Source organism: Dipodomys merriami, unplaced genomic scaffold, assembly GCF_024711535.1.
Source record: "Dipodomys merriami isolate MVZ:Mamm:240054 unplaced genomic scaffold, mDipMer1.0.p SCAF_4, whole genome shotgun sequence".
Classification (NCBI taxonomy): domain Eukaryota; kingdom Metazoa; phylum Chordata; class Mammalia; order Rodentia; family Heteromyidae; genus Dipodomys; species Dipodomys merriami.
This window is the reverse complement of record NW_027205603.1, coordinates 67,151,695-67,167,523: the sequence shown is the minus strand read 5'-3', so window position 1 is coordinate 67,167,523 and position 15,829 is coordinate 67,151,695. Positions and strand designations below refer to the sequence as shown.

The 15,829-nt window shown below is 40.4% G+C and overlaps 1 protein-coding gene across 28 annotated transcripts in view; it reads right to left on the bottom strand.

Moving 5' to 3' along the window:
* Rims2 (regulating synaptic membrane exocytosis 2) overlaps positions 1-14,377 on the bottom strand; it is a 427,098-nt gene extending 412,721 nt beyond the window's left edge. For 5 of the 28 annotated variants that reach the window (XM_069991239.1, XM_069991198.1, XM_069991199.1 and 2 more), the window contains exon 1: positions 13,716-14,371. In XM_069991239.1, coding sequence (XP_069847340.1) covers positions 13,716-13,891 — 176 coding nt within the window. In that variant the 5' untranslated portion in view covers positions 13,892-14,371. Of the gene's footprint in view, positions 1-13,715 lie in introns of all 28 variants that reach the window. The other 23 variants (XM_069991233.1, XM_069991203.1, XM_069991205.1 and 20 more) reach the window with 12 other exon arrangements.
* Positions 14,378-15,829: the final 1,452 nt, after the last annotated feature.

Here is a 15,829-nt window from a genome sequence, read left to right as displayed (position 1 = left end):
GCCAACCAAAACCACATCCTTATGAAAAGATTAAGTTCAAATCTTTACATACTTATACTGCAATATAAAGTTTATGCTGAGCCTATAAAATGACCATTAGATAATGAAAGTAATGCATTTGGAAATGGAAGATTTATAGAAGGTTTTATAACCAAAGATAATATTTGATAACTTTTACTATGTTAGTCATATGGTAAAATTATCTATTCTTCACCCTATTAAAAAATACTTTTGACTAAAGTGGGTATTTCTATATAAAACAGAACAATTCACATTTTTTACCTTCAGTTCTTCTACCCCACCTCCAGCTAGACCAACATTTTTCATTCAGGAAAAAAATATCAAATGAATAAAGACTGAAGTACAGACTGGCACTATATTTTCCAATAAAAAGTATTATTATTTCCAAGAAAAATATTATTTCAGAGATTTCATTCTATAATTTGACTGTAGATATAAAATGTTTCTAAAAGATTAAAATTGTATCTACCTTAAAAAAAATACATCCAAACTTATTTTTACTGATTCTTAACAGAGAAAAGTTGTAAGGAAAATAATAATCTCACTGGTATATAAATGTTTCTTTCCATGGTAAAATAAAATTTACAGATATGATTACAAAGAGAAAAATGCTCTTAAATATCTTATCTGAGTGGGCCCAATATAATCACAGGAATCCTTAAAAGATAAAATGTTTCCTAACTATGAGCAGAGAAACAATGATAGAAAAAAGATTAGATGTAGCATCTTGAGTATTCAACATTATTGCTGGATATGTAATATAGGGGCTACATGCAAGTATTAGAACAGTCTCTCAGAGTAACAGACTTTACATGACTGCTAATAAGGAAATAGGAACAAGAGTCCTATGTGCTAAGAAAACTAAATTCTGTCAACAATCCAAGTGACCCTTCTGTAGAACTTCAAGAAAAAAAGACAGCCCTGCTTATACATTAAGTTTAACCCAATTAAACCATTTCAGATTTCTGACTGACTGAGTATAAGATAATAAATTTGTGCTGGGAGGAGGAATAGAACACTAACTCAAACAATATTACATAGTATATACAATGGAATTCTATGCTTCCATCAGAAAGAATGACACTGCCCATTTGTAAAGAAATGGAAAGACTTGGGGGAATAAAATCATATTAAGTGAAGTAAGCCAGACCCAAAGAAACATAGGCGCCATGATTTCCCTCATTTGTGATAATTAGTATATGTCTAGGATAATCCTAACAGATGAGCAGAACAGCTCAATAGCTATGTACATATGACCATATAAGATGATGCTAAGGGAAATGAACTCCAAGATATGGATACGAGTTTTTCCTTTGTTATTGTTGTTTTTAATTTATTATGTAATCTCTTGTTTCATTTGCATTTTCCCCCTATGGTTTATCTTCTGTTGTCACTATATTTGATTTTGGTGCCCTGGGTATTGTATATACATTAGGGAAGGGAAGGGGAACAACAAAATAGTGAGACAAAGGACAAAGGGGGAACCAATGCAACAGTGATACTCACAAGACAATACGTTGGAAATGACCTGTACAACCTGGAGGAGGGAGGGGGAAGGAAAAGCAGGAGAAAAGTGAGGAAGGGGGTGACAAGTTCAACAAGAAATGTACTCACTATCTTACTCATGTAACTGTAACCCCTCTGTACATCACCTTGCCAATAAAATTTTTTAATGAATATTACATAGAACCTTGAGGATCTAGTTGTTTACTAATAGATACTGAAAGTGCCTCCCTCTCCAACTAACTCATTTACTTTTTTATATGGCACTTATGTGCTACTTACATGCTACACATTTTTTAATGGCTTTGCAAATCTAAATTCAATTCTCAAAACAGCCTCTGAAATAGACATAATTATCATCACAATTTTACAAGTAGAAACACACACAGCTACCAAGTAACAGTGGGATTCAAACTCAGGCTGTCTGACTCCAGAGTCAGATCCCTTGAGCTCTAATACTTATTGTTTTCCATAACACTAAATGGCATTGAGAAGGAATGAGTTTCTGTCTCAGAAAGATCTAGGTACAAATCATTGTCTCTGTACTGATAACCTTGATGAGTATGATCCTAGCACATAAAAGATACTGAACAAATATTAGTTTCTTATTCAATTCTCATCACAAGTATAGAGATGCACTCAATTCAAACATAACCCTCAATACAAAACTAAATACTAGCCTCACATTCCTCAATTCCAGCATCTCTTCCTCCCCTTTACAATATTCTTCTTAGATCCTAAAATGATACATGTATACCACAGAGAGACTGTCTTTAGGGGTTCTCTATACCTTATCACTTCAACAAAAATGGACTGGAATTTTACTCTCAGAACTTCACTAGGAAACTAAGGAAGAAAACTTTGCAGGAAACCAAGTGTTTCTAGTAGAAGGATTTAGCCACCTGCAAACACATGGTATAGAAGACTATGAATAATCTAACTTCATTCTCCCCCATCCCTGACAGAATCTAACTGGAAATCAAAGAAAGCAAGAACCCACTGGTACAATCCATCAAAGTCAGCCTCTCCTAATCCTGAGAAGAATGTTAAAAAAAAAAGGGGGGGTAGAGCATATCTCAGGAGTGAATGGAAAAAGACATAATATGCAATGGTGAAGTTCAACATTCAACATTATTTCCCTCTTTCCTTGTAAACCTTTCTACTCTTAGAGATTTAATTTAGCCAGTAGCATTAAATCTGTTAAACTTCTTTACATGAAGCTTCAGTTTATTCTAAAATGAGTCCTTAGATTTGTGACTTTTTCTGTCTAATCATCCTCTTTGTACTACATCCATTTCCAAAGCAAAAATCGGTCGATAGAGCATACACACCCTCAACAAATTTCCAGTTAGATTATGTGTACATTAAATGTCTACTGCCCAATTCATATCTTGAACCCTGTTTTCCCAGTGTGATAGCAATAGAAGGTGGAGGATGATTTTCTCATGAGGAGAGAACCCTCACTAATGAGGCACTAATGTCTCTGAAACCAACATGCAGTGATTATTCTACTATCTATCTATACAGTTGACCATATTCCTTTTTTCTCAGTGTTTGAAGCCAGGAGCCTGGTTTCCTGGGTGCATGATACTGCCAAGTTATTTTTCCCTCACCTGAATAGGAAAATGCTAAAGGGCCTAGAGAATTCCATTTTTCTCCTGTGCCTAATGGAGCATATATCCAGCTCCACTGTCAAACAGAAACTATCAAATTACATGTGTTACAAAAAATATTCAATGTTTAAAGTATATATATTAGACGAAAGTTGCTAATTCTAAATGTTTCTAAGACACATTTGGTTAGCTCTATGTTGTAAAGAAAATGCAATTTAGAGTTTTTGACATGTATAGGTAATATATGTGCACATATATTCAATATTCACAATATATAAATTATGTAAATGTTACTAGTTTTTAGCCAACTAACTGATACTATTCTAGTTGCCTTCTAGTTTTTAGGCAGCAGAATAACGGGCAAAGTAGATGAAATATATCACCCCTGTGTCTAACTTTTTTGTAACTTTCCTCCTTCAATAACCTTTCTCTAATATTATTTCAGGAGCTTCCTATCACAAAGTCCAACAAAGTTTCTCTCCATTTCATAATACATATACTTGCATTGCTACAATAATTCACAAATGTAATAAACAGAGAAACACAATCTTCATTAATTTCACATGGCTAATCTCCTATTTTCCCAAAATGCTTCACATCTTCAAATTCCTTTAGAGGTAAAATAAGAATACATGTATAGAGAAGGGTTTTTCTAGACAAACATTATATATATATATATATATATATATATACATATATATATCAAAGATTGTGTGGTAGTTTAAAATATCAAAAAAATGAAGCAAAACCAGACAGTGAAAAATTCATTGAGATTATCATCAATAGAAATAATGTTTGATGAAACAAAAAACCAAGAATGTTTAAGAATCATTATAAGTAGGAATAAAGCATGTTTGATGAAAGAAAAACTAGTTTACATAGTATGGGTACACATCAGTTTTAAGATACTAAGTAGGATACTTTCCAATTATGAGTTCAATCAAAGAGCCCTGGCCTCTCTTTCTTCCCTTCTTAATTTGTTCTGTTTTCTTTCTCCCTTTCAGCCACTTTTACTACTGTTCTAGTATTTTCCATCACATTCCACTATATCTCAAGTTGTAGTCACTTCTATTACTCATAATCATTCTATAATTCTACAATGAGAGAGAGATGGGAGGGGAGACATGAAAGGGGTGACCACTGATCAAGAAACATTGTGCTTATAACCTGATTTAGGGAATTGTAACTTCTTCGTACAAGTACTTCATAATTTTTTTAAAACTCTACAATAACTAAAATAACAAAAGAAACCACAACTGCTCCCTCAGAAGCACTCTAGTCTTGAGATACTGATGAGCTACCCATCACTGAGATCAACACAGACAGGTTTACATCATATATTGCAGTCAGTTAAGCAAGTCAAGTATCCTAAGTTTACCTGACTCTTTCCACACAGTTCAAATCTGAAATTTTGGCATCTGAATTTTTCAAAAATCTGTCTTGACACTCTTTTTCACCTTTAGTGTGTTAATTCCTATCTTTATCATTTACTACCTAGATAATTATAGGAATCTGTTAACAAGCAGCCTTGTTGCTAGTGTTACACCTTCTCATCAATCAATGCTGTAAGAGTAGAAATTTCTTTCCTAACAAAAGTCTAATTAAATTATCTTGCTGTTTAAAATCTCTACATGACTTTCTAGTTGCCTTCTGGACGAAATCCATATCCAAAGACTAGCATTTAACATCTCTTAAGTTCACACCTTTCACTTCTCAAAATACAATCTCCTGTACTGACTCATCTCCATTTAAACCTTACACTCTTCTGAAACGCTTTCAGTGAATTTCATAGCCATGCTCCTCATGCTATGCCATGCATACTTTACAAATCATGAGTTCTTCGAGAAAGGAAGAACTGAGAATTTCAGAGATTTTTGCTTGGAATAACTCCATCTGCCCAGCTAACATCTGTGTATCCATTCAAACGGAGGAAATGTAATTTCCCAAAGGCTGGATCAGAAACTTCTCTCATCTGCATATATGGATGATATACTGTACACAATACTTTCCTACCATTTATCATTCTGAACTTTGTCACTTACAATGAATTCCCTAAGGGTTAACTAATAATAGTTTGAAGTATTCTGAAAGATAGCTGCATTTCATCAATGGTTGGAAAATGCAAAAGGTTAGAACAAAACTTTTAGAGAGGGCTGGGAAGGTGGCTCAGTGGTAGAGCGCTTGCCTTGCATGCATGAGGCTCTGGGTTCGATTCCTCAGCACCACATAAGCAAAAAGAAAAAAAGCCGGAAGTGGCGCTGTGGCTCAAATGGTAGAGTGCTAGCCTTGAGCTGAAGAGCTGAGGGACAGCGCCCAGGCCCAGAGTTCAGGCCCACAACTGGACCCAAAGAAAAACAAAAACAAAACTTTTAGAGATCTTAATAAAATAAATTGACACCTTCAAACAATACTACAGAGACAACAAACTACTTGTAATGTTAGTTTGATTATTTTTTACTATGGTTACACTGTACTTAAAATGTCATTAAGATATTTTATCCATGGCACATTACTTTCTAGGGTAAGCAGTACTGGGGTTTGAACTAAAGGGCTTGCATTTGCTAGGCAAGCCCTTTATTACTAGAACCACACCCTTAGCCAATGCATTTTTATGTCTTCAAATGATACAATTTGGCTTAGAATTTCTGCCCATGAAAGACATGAACTATTTCTGTTAAAGCTGGATGTAGTGTGCAGTCCTATCCCCAGAATTTGGGGAACTGAAACATGGATTACAATTTCAAGACCAGTCTGGACTACATAGCAAGATCCTATCCTTTCCCCAAGGGGGGAAAGCTATACAATCATTAAGCTCTACTTAACAAAAGGAAAAAAATTTAATCCTCTCTAAGTATTTGGAAAATATTGTGAATATTCTGTTTTCTAGTCAAAAAAGGTCATCTATTAATCTAAAAACTATTGTAATTACACACAAATACACTGTCTGCTTCCAAGTAAAATGAATAAAATTAGACATGTTTAATTTAATTTCAAAAATAAGTACACAACTACATAAACAATCTCTTTTCTTTTCTTCTTTTTTTTTTTTTCTTTGATCCGGTCGTGGGGCCTGAACTCTAGGCCTGGGTGCTGTCCCTCAGCTCTTCGGCTCAAGGCTAGCGCTCTAACACTTGAGCCACAGCGCCACTTCTGGGTTTTTTTTCTTTTTGCTTATGTGGTGCTAAGGAATCGAACCCAGGGCTCCTGCATGCAAGGCAAGAGCTCTACTACTGAACCACCTTCCCAGCCCATCTCTTCCTAGTATTAGATTTTGTCTTAATATGTCACCTAAATGAACACAATATTTCATTCCCAATGTTTTATTCATTTACTCAACTAGTTTTTTAGTACAACTGTTTGTAAGTCATTGTATTAAATTAGAAGTTGGGGTTATAATGATGAACAAAACGGATGCAGTATCTGTTCTCTGAGAGTTTATAATTTAGCCAAGTAAACTAAGTGAGAAAAGTAGACTGATTATACTATGTAAAAAAAAAGTAAACTATGTAATAATAAATACAAAGAAAATAACCTAGTTTAAAAAGCATGGTCTGAAAAAGGATCTTTACCATACAATATTGAGCTATGACAATGAAGGATAAGAAAGGCAGTCATGCAAAGATTGAGCATATTTGAGGGATAATGTGAAGAGGAGCATTCTAAGCTCTAATAACAATGCTTTTGAATTATATTAATTTACCAGGCATAATGCTTTACACCTGTAATCAGAGCTTCTTGGGAGAAGATTCAAAGGATCATGGTTCAAGCCAGTCCAGCCAGGAAGTTAGCTGAACTTTATCTCAACCAACAAGTGGAGAGGAATGTTACACACCATGATCCAGCTTTGCTGGAGATGTAAATAAATAGGAGATTATGGCTCAGATGGGCCCCAGGTTAAAAAAAAAAAAACTTGGAAAAAATTTTATTAAGTGAAGTAAGCCAGGCTCAAAGAAACTTAGGTCCATGGTTTCCCTTATTTGCAATAACTAGTATATGTCTGAGTCAAGCAGAAAAGGTCAGATAAGTTGATGTTACGGGAATGAACCCCAAGATAAGTATTTAAATGTTTTTTTCTTTCATGCAATTGTTTCTAACATATTTATAAGATGATTCTATGTTGCTTTGTATGTCCCTCCCCCATGGTATAACCCCTGCTTTCGCTGTATTTGATGTTGGTATAATCTGTGGAGGGGAAGGGCAAAAACAAATCATTTAACTAGGGATACAGATGGACCCATTGCAACAATGAGATGTACAAGTTGTTATGTTGAAAAACAAACTTTACAACTTTGGTGGGGGGGAGGAATGGGTGGGGGAACATGGGAGGAGTATGGGAAGGGATGGGAAGAGGAAACAAAGAGGAGGCAACAATGCTTGATAAGAAATGTACTCGTTATCTTGCCCATGTAATTGTAACTCCTCTGTATGGTATTCTCACAATAAAAAAAAAAAAAAAAAAAAAAAAAAAAAAACTATCACAAAGTAACCAAAGCAAAAAGGGCTGAGAGCATGGTTCAAATATGTTCGATTTCCAGTTCAATGGTTCCTACCTAAGAAGCACAAGCCCTGAATTCTAAACCCAGTACCACCAAAAAAAAAGTTAGGTTAATCTGATAAAGTTCTATGAATTTTCATCTACAATATTGATAACATAAATAAATAAGTACAAATGTAGTCAAATAACGAAAGTAAAAAAAATGATCCCAGGCCATTCTAAGGATAATCACAAAGTAATTTCCATAAATTAGTTCCCTCCTATTCACCTTTCACAATCCAATATGGTCAGTAGCCAATAACTGAGTGTCAATATTAGCTTCACTACTATTCCTTGGTTATCAGGCTTCCTAAAAATGAATATTTTTGAAGAAACGGCTTCCAAGTCCTCACTCTTCCTTCTCCCTATACATAGTCTTCTAGGTACTTAAAATCTCTCCAACTATGTTTTAGCTTCCAGTAGGTAAAGGAAAGAATCTTTCTATTTGTAAGATTTTACCCCGGAATGTTATTTCAAAAATTGTAAGTTAAAAAGAGTGTTATCTATAACTAATCAACAAGAATGTTTATTGAATACCTACCTATTCCAGGATATTTGGCCTATAGTGATCATCATAATCCTTCAACTCAGACAGATGGATGAGGAAAGTCATCCATACTTAGAAGATTTTACAATTATAAATTATAAAGTTTTAAGTAAAACTTTAAAGTAAAACTTCATCTGGTCCATCAAACTACCTCCACAACTTCACTTATCACATAGTGTGATTAGTCTTTTCTCAAAGTGTACTGCTAATTGGAAGATACTTAATTGTCTTTAAAATACAGAATATATTAAAATTTCATAAGTCATGTTCTTATAAAATTCCAATCAATTTTTAATACATTTTTGAATCTTTAGAAACTATAGGTTTTCATTTTTAGCAATATCAGTGGTTATTTACATGTTATTATAGCTATATTCATTTAAAACTCTTCATAATTCAGCATATCTGATATGTTACAAGAAATGTTTTAATGTGATAATGAAGAAAGCCACCCTAACCTGATCACAAACCCAAAGCTATAAAGCAAAAATGTTATAAATTTCAATGCATTTTTAATCCTGTACAAAAAAGGTACACAAACAAAATGAACACAGATCTTCAACAAGTCACTAAAAATTACAATGAACACAGATCTTCAACAAGTCACTAAAAATTACTAACAGAAAAAGGAAATACAAATGGCTGTAAATAAATGTAAAGGCTCTCAATCTCACTGATAAGAAAATTGCAAGCTAAATCTACAATGGCATGTTATTTACTAAAATACTGACAAAGATTACCAACCACTGAGTTGGCAAGAAATAGGAAAGTTTCATAGTACATGTTACTGATACATACTTCCTCTATTAAAGTAAAGCTGACAATTTTATTAAAATTTAAAATATACTGACCCTTTGAAGCAACAATTTTGTTTCTGAGAATTTATCCCAGAAATAAATGTGGAGGGGCTGGGAATGTGGCTCAGTGGTAGAGTGTTTGCCTTGCATGCATGAGGCCCTGGGTTCGATTCCTCAGCACCATGTAAGCAAAAAACAAGCCGGAAGTGGTGTTGTGGCTCAAGTGGTAGAGCACTAGCCTTGAACTGAAGAGCTGAGGGACAGCACCCAGGCCCAGAGTTCAGGCCCCACGACCAACAAAAAAAATACAAATAAATTTTAAAAAATAAATGTAGAAAATGAGGTATATAAAAAATACTTGTCAAAGTATTGTTGCTAATAGAAAAACACTTAAAAACAATTTAGTTACCTATAAATATGGCACTAATTAAAGGAATTACAGAACATTTATTAAATGGGATATTATACAATCATTACAATGATTGAGGCAGCTAATATTATCAGATGTTGAATTTATTTACTAAAAAAGTGAACTGTAGGACAAATACTGTCTTTTGTGTTTGTATCCAGATACATGTAACATTAGATATTACACATACACATCTACTCTTGTGCATAAGGTAACTGAGATAGTGCCCTCTAGAAGAGTAGACAGTAGACAGTAACAATAAGTACTTAGCATATTTTTATGAATTGCCTATTAAATAATTTTATAAATTAACTTTAGAAACTTCAAAAATTAAATCATTAACAAAATTAGAACTGTTCATCAATAGTTGCATCAATTAATTCTTTATCTTCCTTTATTTAGGGAACAAAGATAATAAATACATCAAGAACATAGAAACAGTTCTGTGTGGTAGAAAACACCTATGATAAAATACACATCAATAAACACATAAAGAGCCAGGAATGGACGTAAGAGAATAATGAGCTCAAGGCTACATAAGCAAAATTCTACCTCAAAAAAGCCAAAATAACCCTTTAATACAACTACTTAGTAATAATTTTTAAAAACTGAAACACCAAAAAAAAGGAAACATGTAACCTTTAATTTTTGTGTGTAAAGTAAAAACTACATGTATTTACCAAATAAATACTTTTTAATTGATTTTAGTAGGTTTTCTTCATATTTTTCATAATAGTTCACCAAAATAAAATTAAAAATAGAATTATAACTTTTAATACGTTGTATTTTGCTTTCAAAAATGACTATACACTTTCCCACATAATTGGTAAACTATTTCATTTAAATTAACACAATTCAACTTAATGTTACCTACTAAGTGCCTGTTATGTACAGATGTTAAGAATGCTACAAAACAAGCATAAAAAAGGGCAAATTATGATTCTTTCATTTAAGAAGTTTAGAGTCTTGGAAGGCAACGTTTAAAAACACTGATCAGTAAAAGAACACAGATTTTACAGATATATTAAACTATCCAAACCAAAAGTACTACAGGAATTCATGTAAGAATTTGTTAAGTAGTTATTGACTGCTACAGGAATTCATGTAAGAATCTGTAAGTCATTTCTAAGTATTTATTGAGATATAAAATGCTTTCAAATTTATAGTATTTCATTTACAAATGAAAATGCTATCATGTGATGAATACAGAGGACTTCCTGAGTATGTGTACACTTAACTGGGCTTTGAGGGAATTACTGACAATTAAGTATAAATTGCTCTTAATTATTCATGATCTTTAGGAAAAAGTTTATTGCATTGGTCTCAATCTGTTTTGATTGCTCACCTATATGTTATTGAAAATATTCAGGCATGAACCTCATAATACATGCAAATTTATTAAGATATATGCACATTACTGCTGCTAATATATTAAATATTAATGAAGCTTACTTTACTTTTAAATAAAATAGAAATATAAGTTTTAATATTTTTCTTACTGTATTCCAGCATATCATCTTGCAATGCCCTAGGGTATGAACATTTGAGTTTGCATAATACTAACAATAATGAAATTCACAGATCATATAAAAACATTTTAACCAAGTTTCAATCTCTTTACACATCCAACTTTTCTTCACATAGATGTTAAAAGGTATCAGGCACAAATCTGAATTTCATCTCATTTCTTGTACCCAGAGAAAAGATGTTAATGTGTATTTAAGTGATTATCATTACAGAGAAACCAAGGATAAGTTAGTCATGGCCTCATAAATGGGTACTGTAACTTTACACTGCAGAATACTATAAATATTTTTCTTGTGTATTTATTATTTAATACCCAACTGTGACCCTATATTATTGAATAAGCTGTGAACTTCTTCAAAATGATGCGATTCTCATTACTATAATCCTATTATAAAGTCTATTCCTCTCTTCATTTTTCTTACCTAATCGTATGTTATTACAAGAACATTTTAAAGAAAATCTAAAACTAAATTTTCGAATACATTGTGCTTCTTCAAAGTAACTTGTTAAAATGAAAATATATAGACATATATACGTATATGTATACACATGTGTTTATGTGCATATATGTGTATATTTTGAGTGAAGACCACTCCCTTACCAATCCTATTAAGCAAAAAATGAAAAAATGTTTAAAATAACTCTATGTACAAAGGTACATAGTCAGATTTGATGTAATTTCATGTGTTTCACGAATATGTTCAGAGAATACTATCTAAATTATTCAAATATAAATGCACATATATATTTTCACAGTATGTGAGTTTTATATCTAGCTACCAGGGAAGGCCTTTTGCATTTCAAAAAGAAAGTATTCTGGAAGGGGCGCTGTAGCTCAAGTGGTAGAGTGCTCTCCTTGAGCTAAAGAGCGGAGGAACAGCGCTCAGGCCCAGAGTTCAAGCCCCATGATAGACAAAAAAAGAAAGAAAGAAAGTATTCTGTTCATTTTGAGTAATCTTTAGCTGAACAGTCAAAAGTTCACTTAAAGTTCTACATTTTAAAACAACACAGAACTACATACTATGAATCAGCCAAGAAACACTAGGATCTGACAATAAATAACACATTTTATATTTAAATGTTTGTCAAAGAAATTAAACTATTTTTCTCTTGAGCATAATTTGGGCAACACTGTTTTTTAGTACTTATAGTAAAAAGTATAAATTCATATATCTACATATAAAATTGTAAGACATGGAAAGCATGGTATCAATAGCAAAGTTGAGCCATTGTAAGGAGTATGCCCCAACATCTCTCTTTTTGATGATTTTTATTTTTACATGAGCTGAAATTGTTTAAACTGATCTATTTTTTTCCTATCCATCCCTAATAATACACTACATTCTCAAATAAGCACTTAAACCCAAAAAATAACTTTGAAGAAGCAATCCTTAATTTTAGTTCACACATCAAACACATTTTGCTCTCTTAGGCCTTCAGCGTTTTACGAAGAATTGTACTTTGTGAGAAACTACACTTTGTGAGAAACATGTAGTATGGCGGGGACTGCAAATTATACCACGTCCATTTGTCAACATGAAAAAGATACACGTGAAGACAAAGTGTACCTTTGTACATGTAAGAAGGAATACTGAATTCCGCAGCCTGTTTTCCTCTTTTTATTAAGTGTATAGAGAGGTCAGCGTCCTTTCCTTCTCAGAGGAACTCTGCACTTGCTGCGTTGCTAAACAGGGAGAAGTTGGATGACGTGTAAAGGAAAAGTCCCATAGGGAGCACAGGCCAGTTAATCTTTTAGTACAAAACTCATTTCAAGAAAAAAAAAAGGGGGGGGGAATGAGCTGGGGAAAAAAACACACACAATAAAGATTACACAGCGGCACAGTCTCTTCCCCGTAGTAACTGAGAGTCCGGTCACCATCAAACATTTAAAAAGCAAAGCTGGAAGAAACAAATCTCAGCTCCAGAACTCAGAAAGCGCCAGTGAACCGGCTGGACAGTTCCCGGTGCTGAAGTTACCGGGCTGGCGACCGCGCGCCTGGGCGCCCCTTCCCGCCCGCACCCGCGGCAGAAGCCAGGACCGCCTGGACCAGGAGCACAAACAGGAGAACTTTGCAACCCAGACGGAAATCGTGGAAGGCGCTGGAGTGACGAGTAGCACGCAGGAAGAGCAGCGGAGTGCAGGGTGTTAGCACCCGCCGGGGGAGGGGCTGGAAGATGGCGGCGGCCGCACACCCACCCGAGACGCCACCCAGCCTCGGCCCCTCGCCCACGCCGCTGCCCTCCTGCCCGCGGCAGTCGTGGCCAGCCCCGCTCTTCCCGACGCGGGGAGGCAGAGCCGCAGCGCGGCCGCGCGGGGCGAGGGGCCCCCGGCGGCGCCCGCACCCCGGGCCGGCGCGCTCTGGCCCGGGTCCGGCCGGGAGCACCTGTGCACGGCCATATTGGATTCCTTGCCCCAGTCACAGCCTCCCCGCGCGCGGGGGCGGCGGGAAAGCAAAAGGGACGCGCGGAGTCCGGGGTCCGTCCCAGCCCGGCCGAGGCCCGGGAGTCGGGCGGGCTGGCGGCGAAAGCCGGAGGGCGCCCCCGTCACCCCGGGCGCCCGCCCCGACACACACCCCCCGCGCCCCGACAACCCCACCGCGGCCGCGCCGGCCGCCCGCGTGGCCCGGGCGCCACCGGCGGGAGGGAGAGCGGGAGGGAGGCGGGTGGCGGTTCGGGACGCGCGGGCGGCCGGCGGGCAGCGGCCGAGGGGGCGGAGGGCTGGCAGGGAGGAAGGGGACGCGGGAAGATGGAGCCGGGTCCTTACTTGAGCACAGACTGCTCCTTCTCCTCTTCTTTCTTCTGCCGGTCCATGACTGCCAGGATGATCTTCCTCTCCTCCTCCGTGAGGTGGCTGAGGTCGGGCATCTCGGGCTGCGGAGGCGGCAGAGAGGCCGCCGGGGTGGGAGCCGACCGGCCCCGGGGCCCGACCGGAGCCGACATGTTTGGTGGAGCCGAAGCACCCTAGACCGGCGGGGAGGCCACTCCACGGGCGGCGGCGCGGGCGCGGGCGGCCGGGGCAGCCTCCGGCGCCGGGACAAATGCATACAAATCAATGGCCTTCAATCCGAGGCGACAGCCCCCTCCCCCCGAGAAGGCAGGGGGAGGGGAGGGCGGGAGGAGGGCGGGCGGGGGAGAGGGCCGGGAAATGTCTCTTCTTCCCGGGGGCGAAGGGCTGCCAAGTGAGCGAGCGGGGCAGCGAGCGGCTCGGGCGGGGAGAGCAGCCGGAGGCCCAGACGCCGGGAGCGCCTAGCGGCCGGGGCGGGCCGCGGGGACGTCTCGGGGTGGGGTGGCTGGAGGGAGCGGGCGGGACGGGCGTCGGGCCGCGGCGGCGCTCGCTGGGAGGAGGGGTTCGGGCGAACGCCCCCTCCCCAGGGGGAGCGCCCGGGGGCGGCGTCCCGCGGGCCGGGGAGCGCCGAGGCGGGAGCTGGGAGGACCGTGAGGAAGCGGGGCGCTTTCCCCGCGGGAAGCCTCTCGGCCGTCCGGCCGGCTGACGCGCGGTGAGGGAGGCCCCCTCCCGGAGCTGCAGGGCTCGGCCCCGGCTGCCGCAGGAGACCCCCACCCCCACCCGGGCTAGCGCGAGGCCGCGGGAGCCGGGGAGGAGCGGCAGGGGCCAGCGGCGGCCGGTGTCGGGGTCAGGGCCCCGCGCCCCACGCCCGCGTCCACACGAGCTCCGACGCGTAGCGAGGTCGGGCGCCCGCCCCTCGTCATCCTGCGCCCGCTCGGGGTCCCTCAGCCGCCGCCGCCGCCCCTGGGTTGGCGGAGTCCGCGCCCAGGGCCCGCTTGCTGCGCCGCCGCCGCCGCCGCCGCCGCCGCTGCTGCTGGGCGCCTCCGCCTGCGCCGCCTCCGCCCTCCGCCTCCCCGGCTCTTCCCGCGGGGGCCGCGTCACCACCTCGCCGCCCAGGCCGGGCCAAGGCGGGCGCCCTCTTGAGCGCGAACTGTGGGTTGGGGCCCAGCGGGGACGGGGCGGGGGAGAGGGGGCACCCGAGTTATCATGGGCCGAGGGAGGGGACGGCGGGCGGGTGTAGGGTGCGGGCGAGAGCGCCAGGTGTGGCCGGTGAGGAGGGAGAAAGGTGGAGGCGCCCAGCTGGGTGAAGTCTGGGTACGAGGGTCCGAGGCTGGGGTATCCAGCCGGGGCGGGGGAGGGGGCAGTGACGTTAGGGCAGAGCGAGCGCTGGAGGAGGTGTCCGGGAGTCGTCCTAGGAGGGGTAGTGGCAGGTGGATTCCTAGCCCCCACCCCCAGGTGTCAAAAATTCGGGGAGCAGGAAGGGGTAGAGCCGCGGGGGGGGGGGGAGAGGTGACCTGAGGGAAGGAAGAAAATGGGAAGCGCAGGCGGTGTCGCGAGCCAGGGGTAAGGAAGTTCTGGAAACCCGGGGTAGCGAGTGGACCGTGGAGGAGACAGTGTGAGTTGGGTGCGAGCATGGAAGTACTGGCTCTCGTCTGGGAGAAAGGATGGGCCAAGAGCTTCGGTCTCAGGCCGTTTGGAGCGCTCACTTTCTTACAGAAGAGGCCGCAGCTAACAACCCCGTGAGGTGGGCTGGGGTGGAAGCCAGCTCCTGGAGGATGGAGGTGGCCAGAGGCGGGAGAGGTAGGGTTTGGAGATGGAGTGCACAAAGTGGGGGTGCGGCCTGGGGTCAGCCCCGGTCCGGGTGGAGAGAGGGTGTGCAGGTGTCTGTGCGCTCGGTGTAGTAGCAGGCCACCTTATGGTCTGGTGAGTAAAGCCTTTGGGGTTTGTATTATATTTACCTTCTTGTGTAGTAAGCTCTCTCCCTCCTTCCTTTGTTCCCCAGACACCGTCTGACTTAGCTCTGGACTTAGAAAACTGGGAACAGACTAAGCAGCCCTAAATGACTCCGTTGATTTCTAAGCTTAAATTTCTAC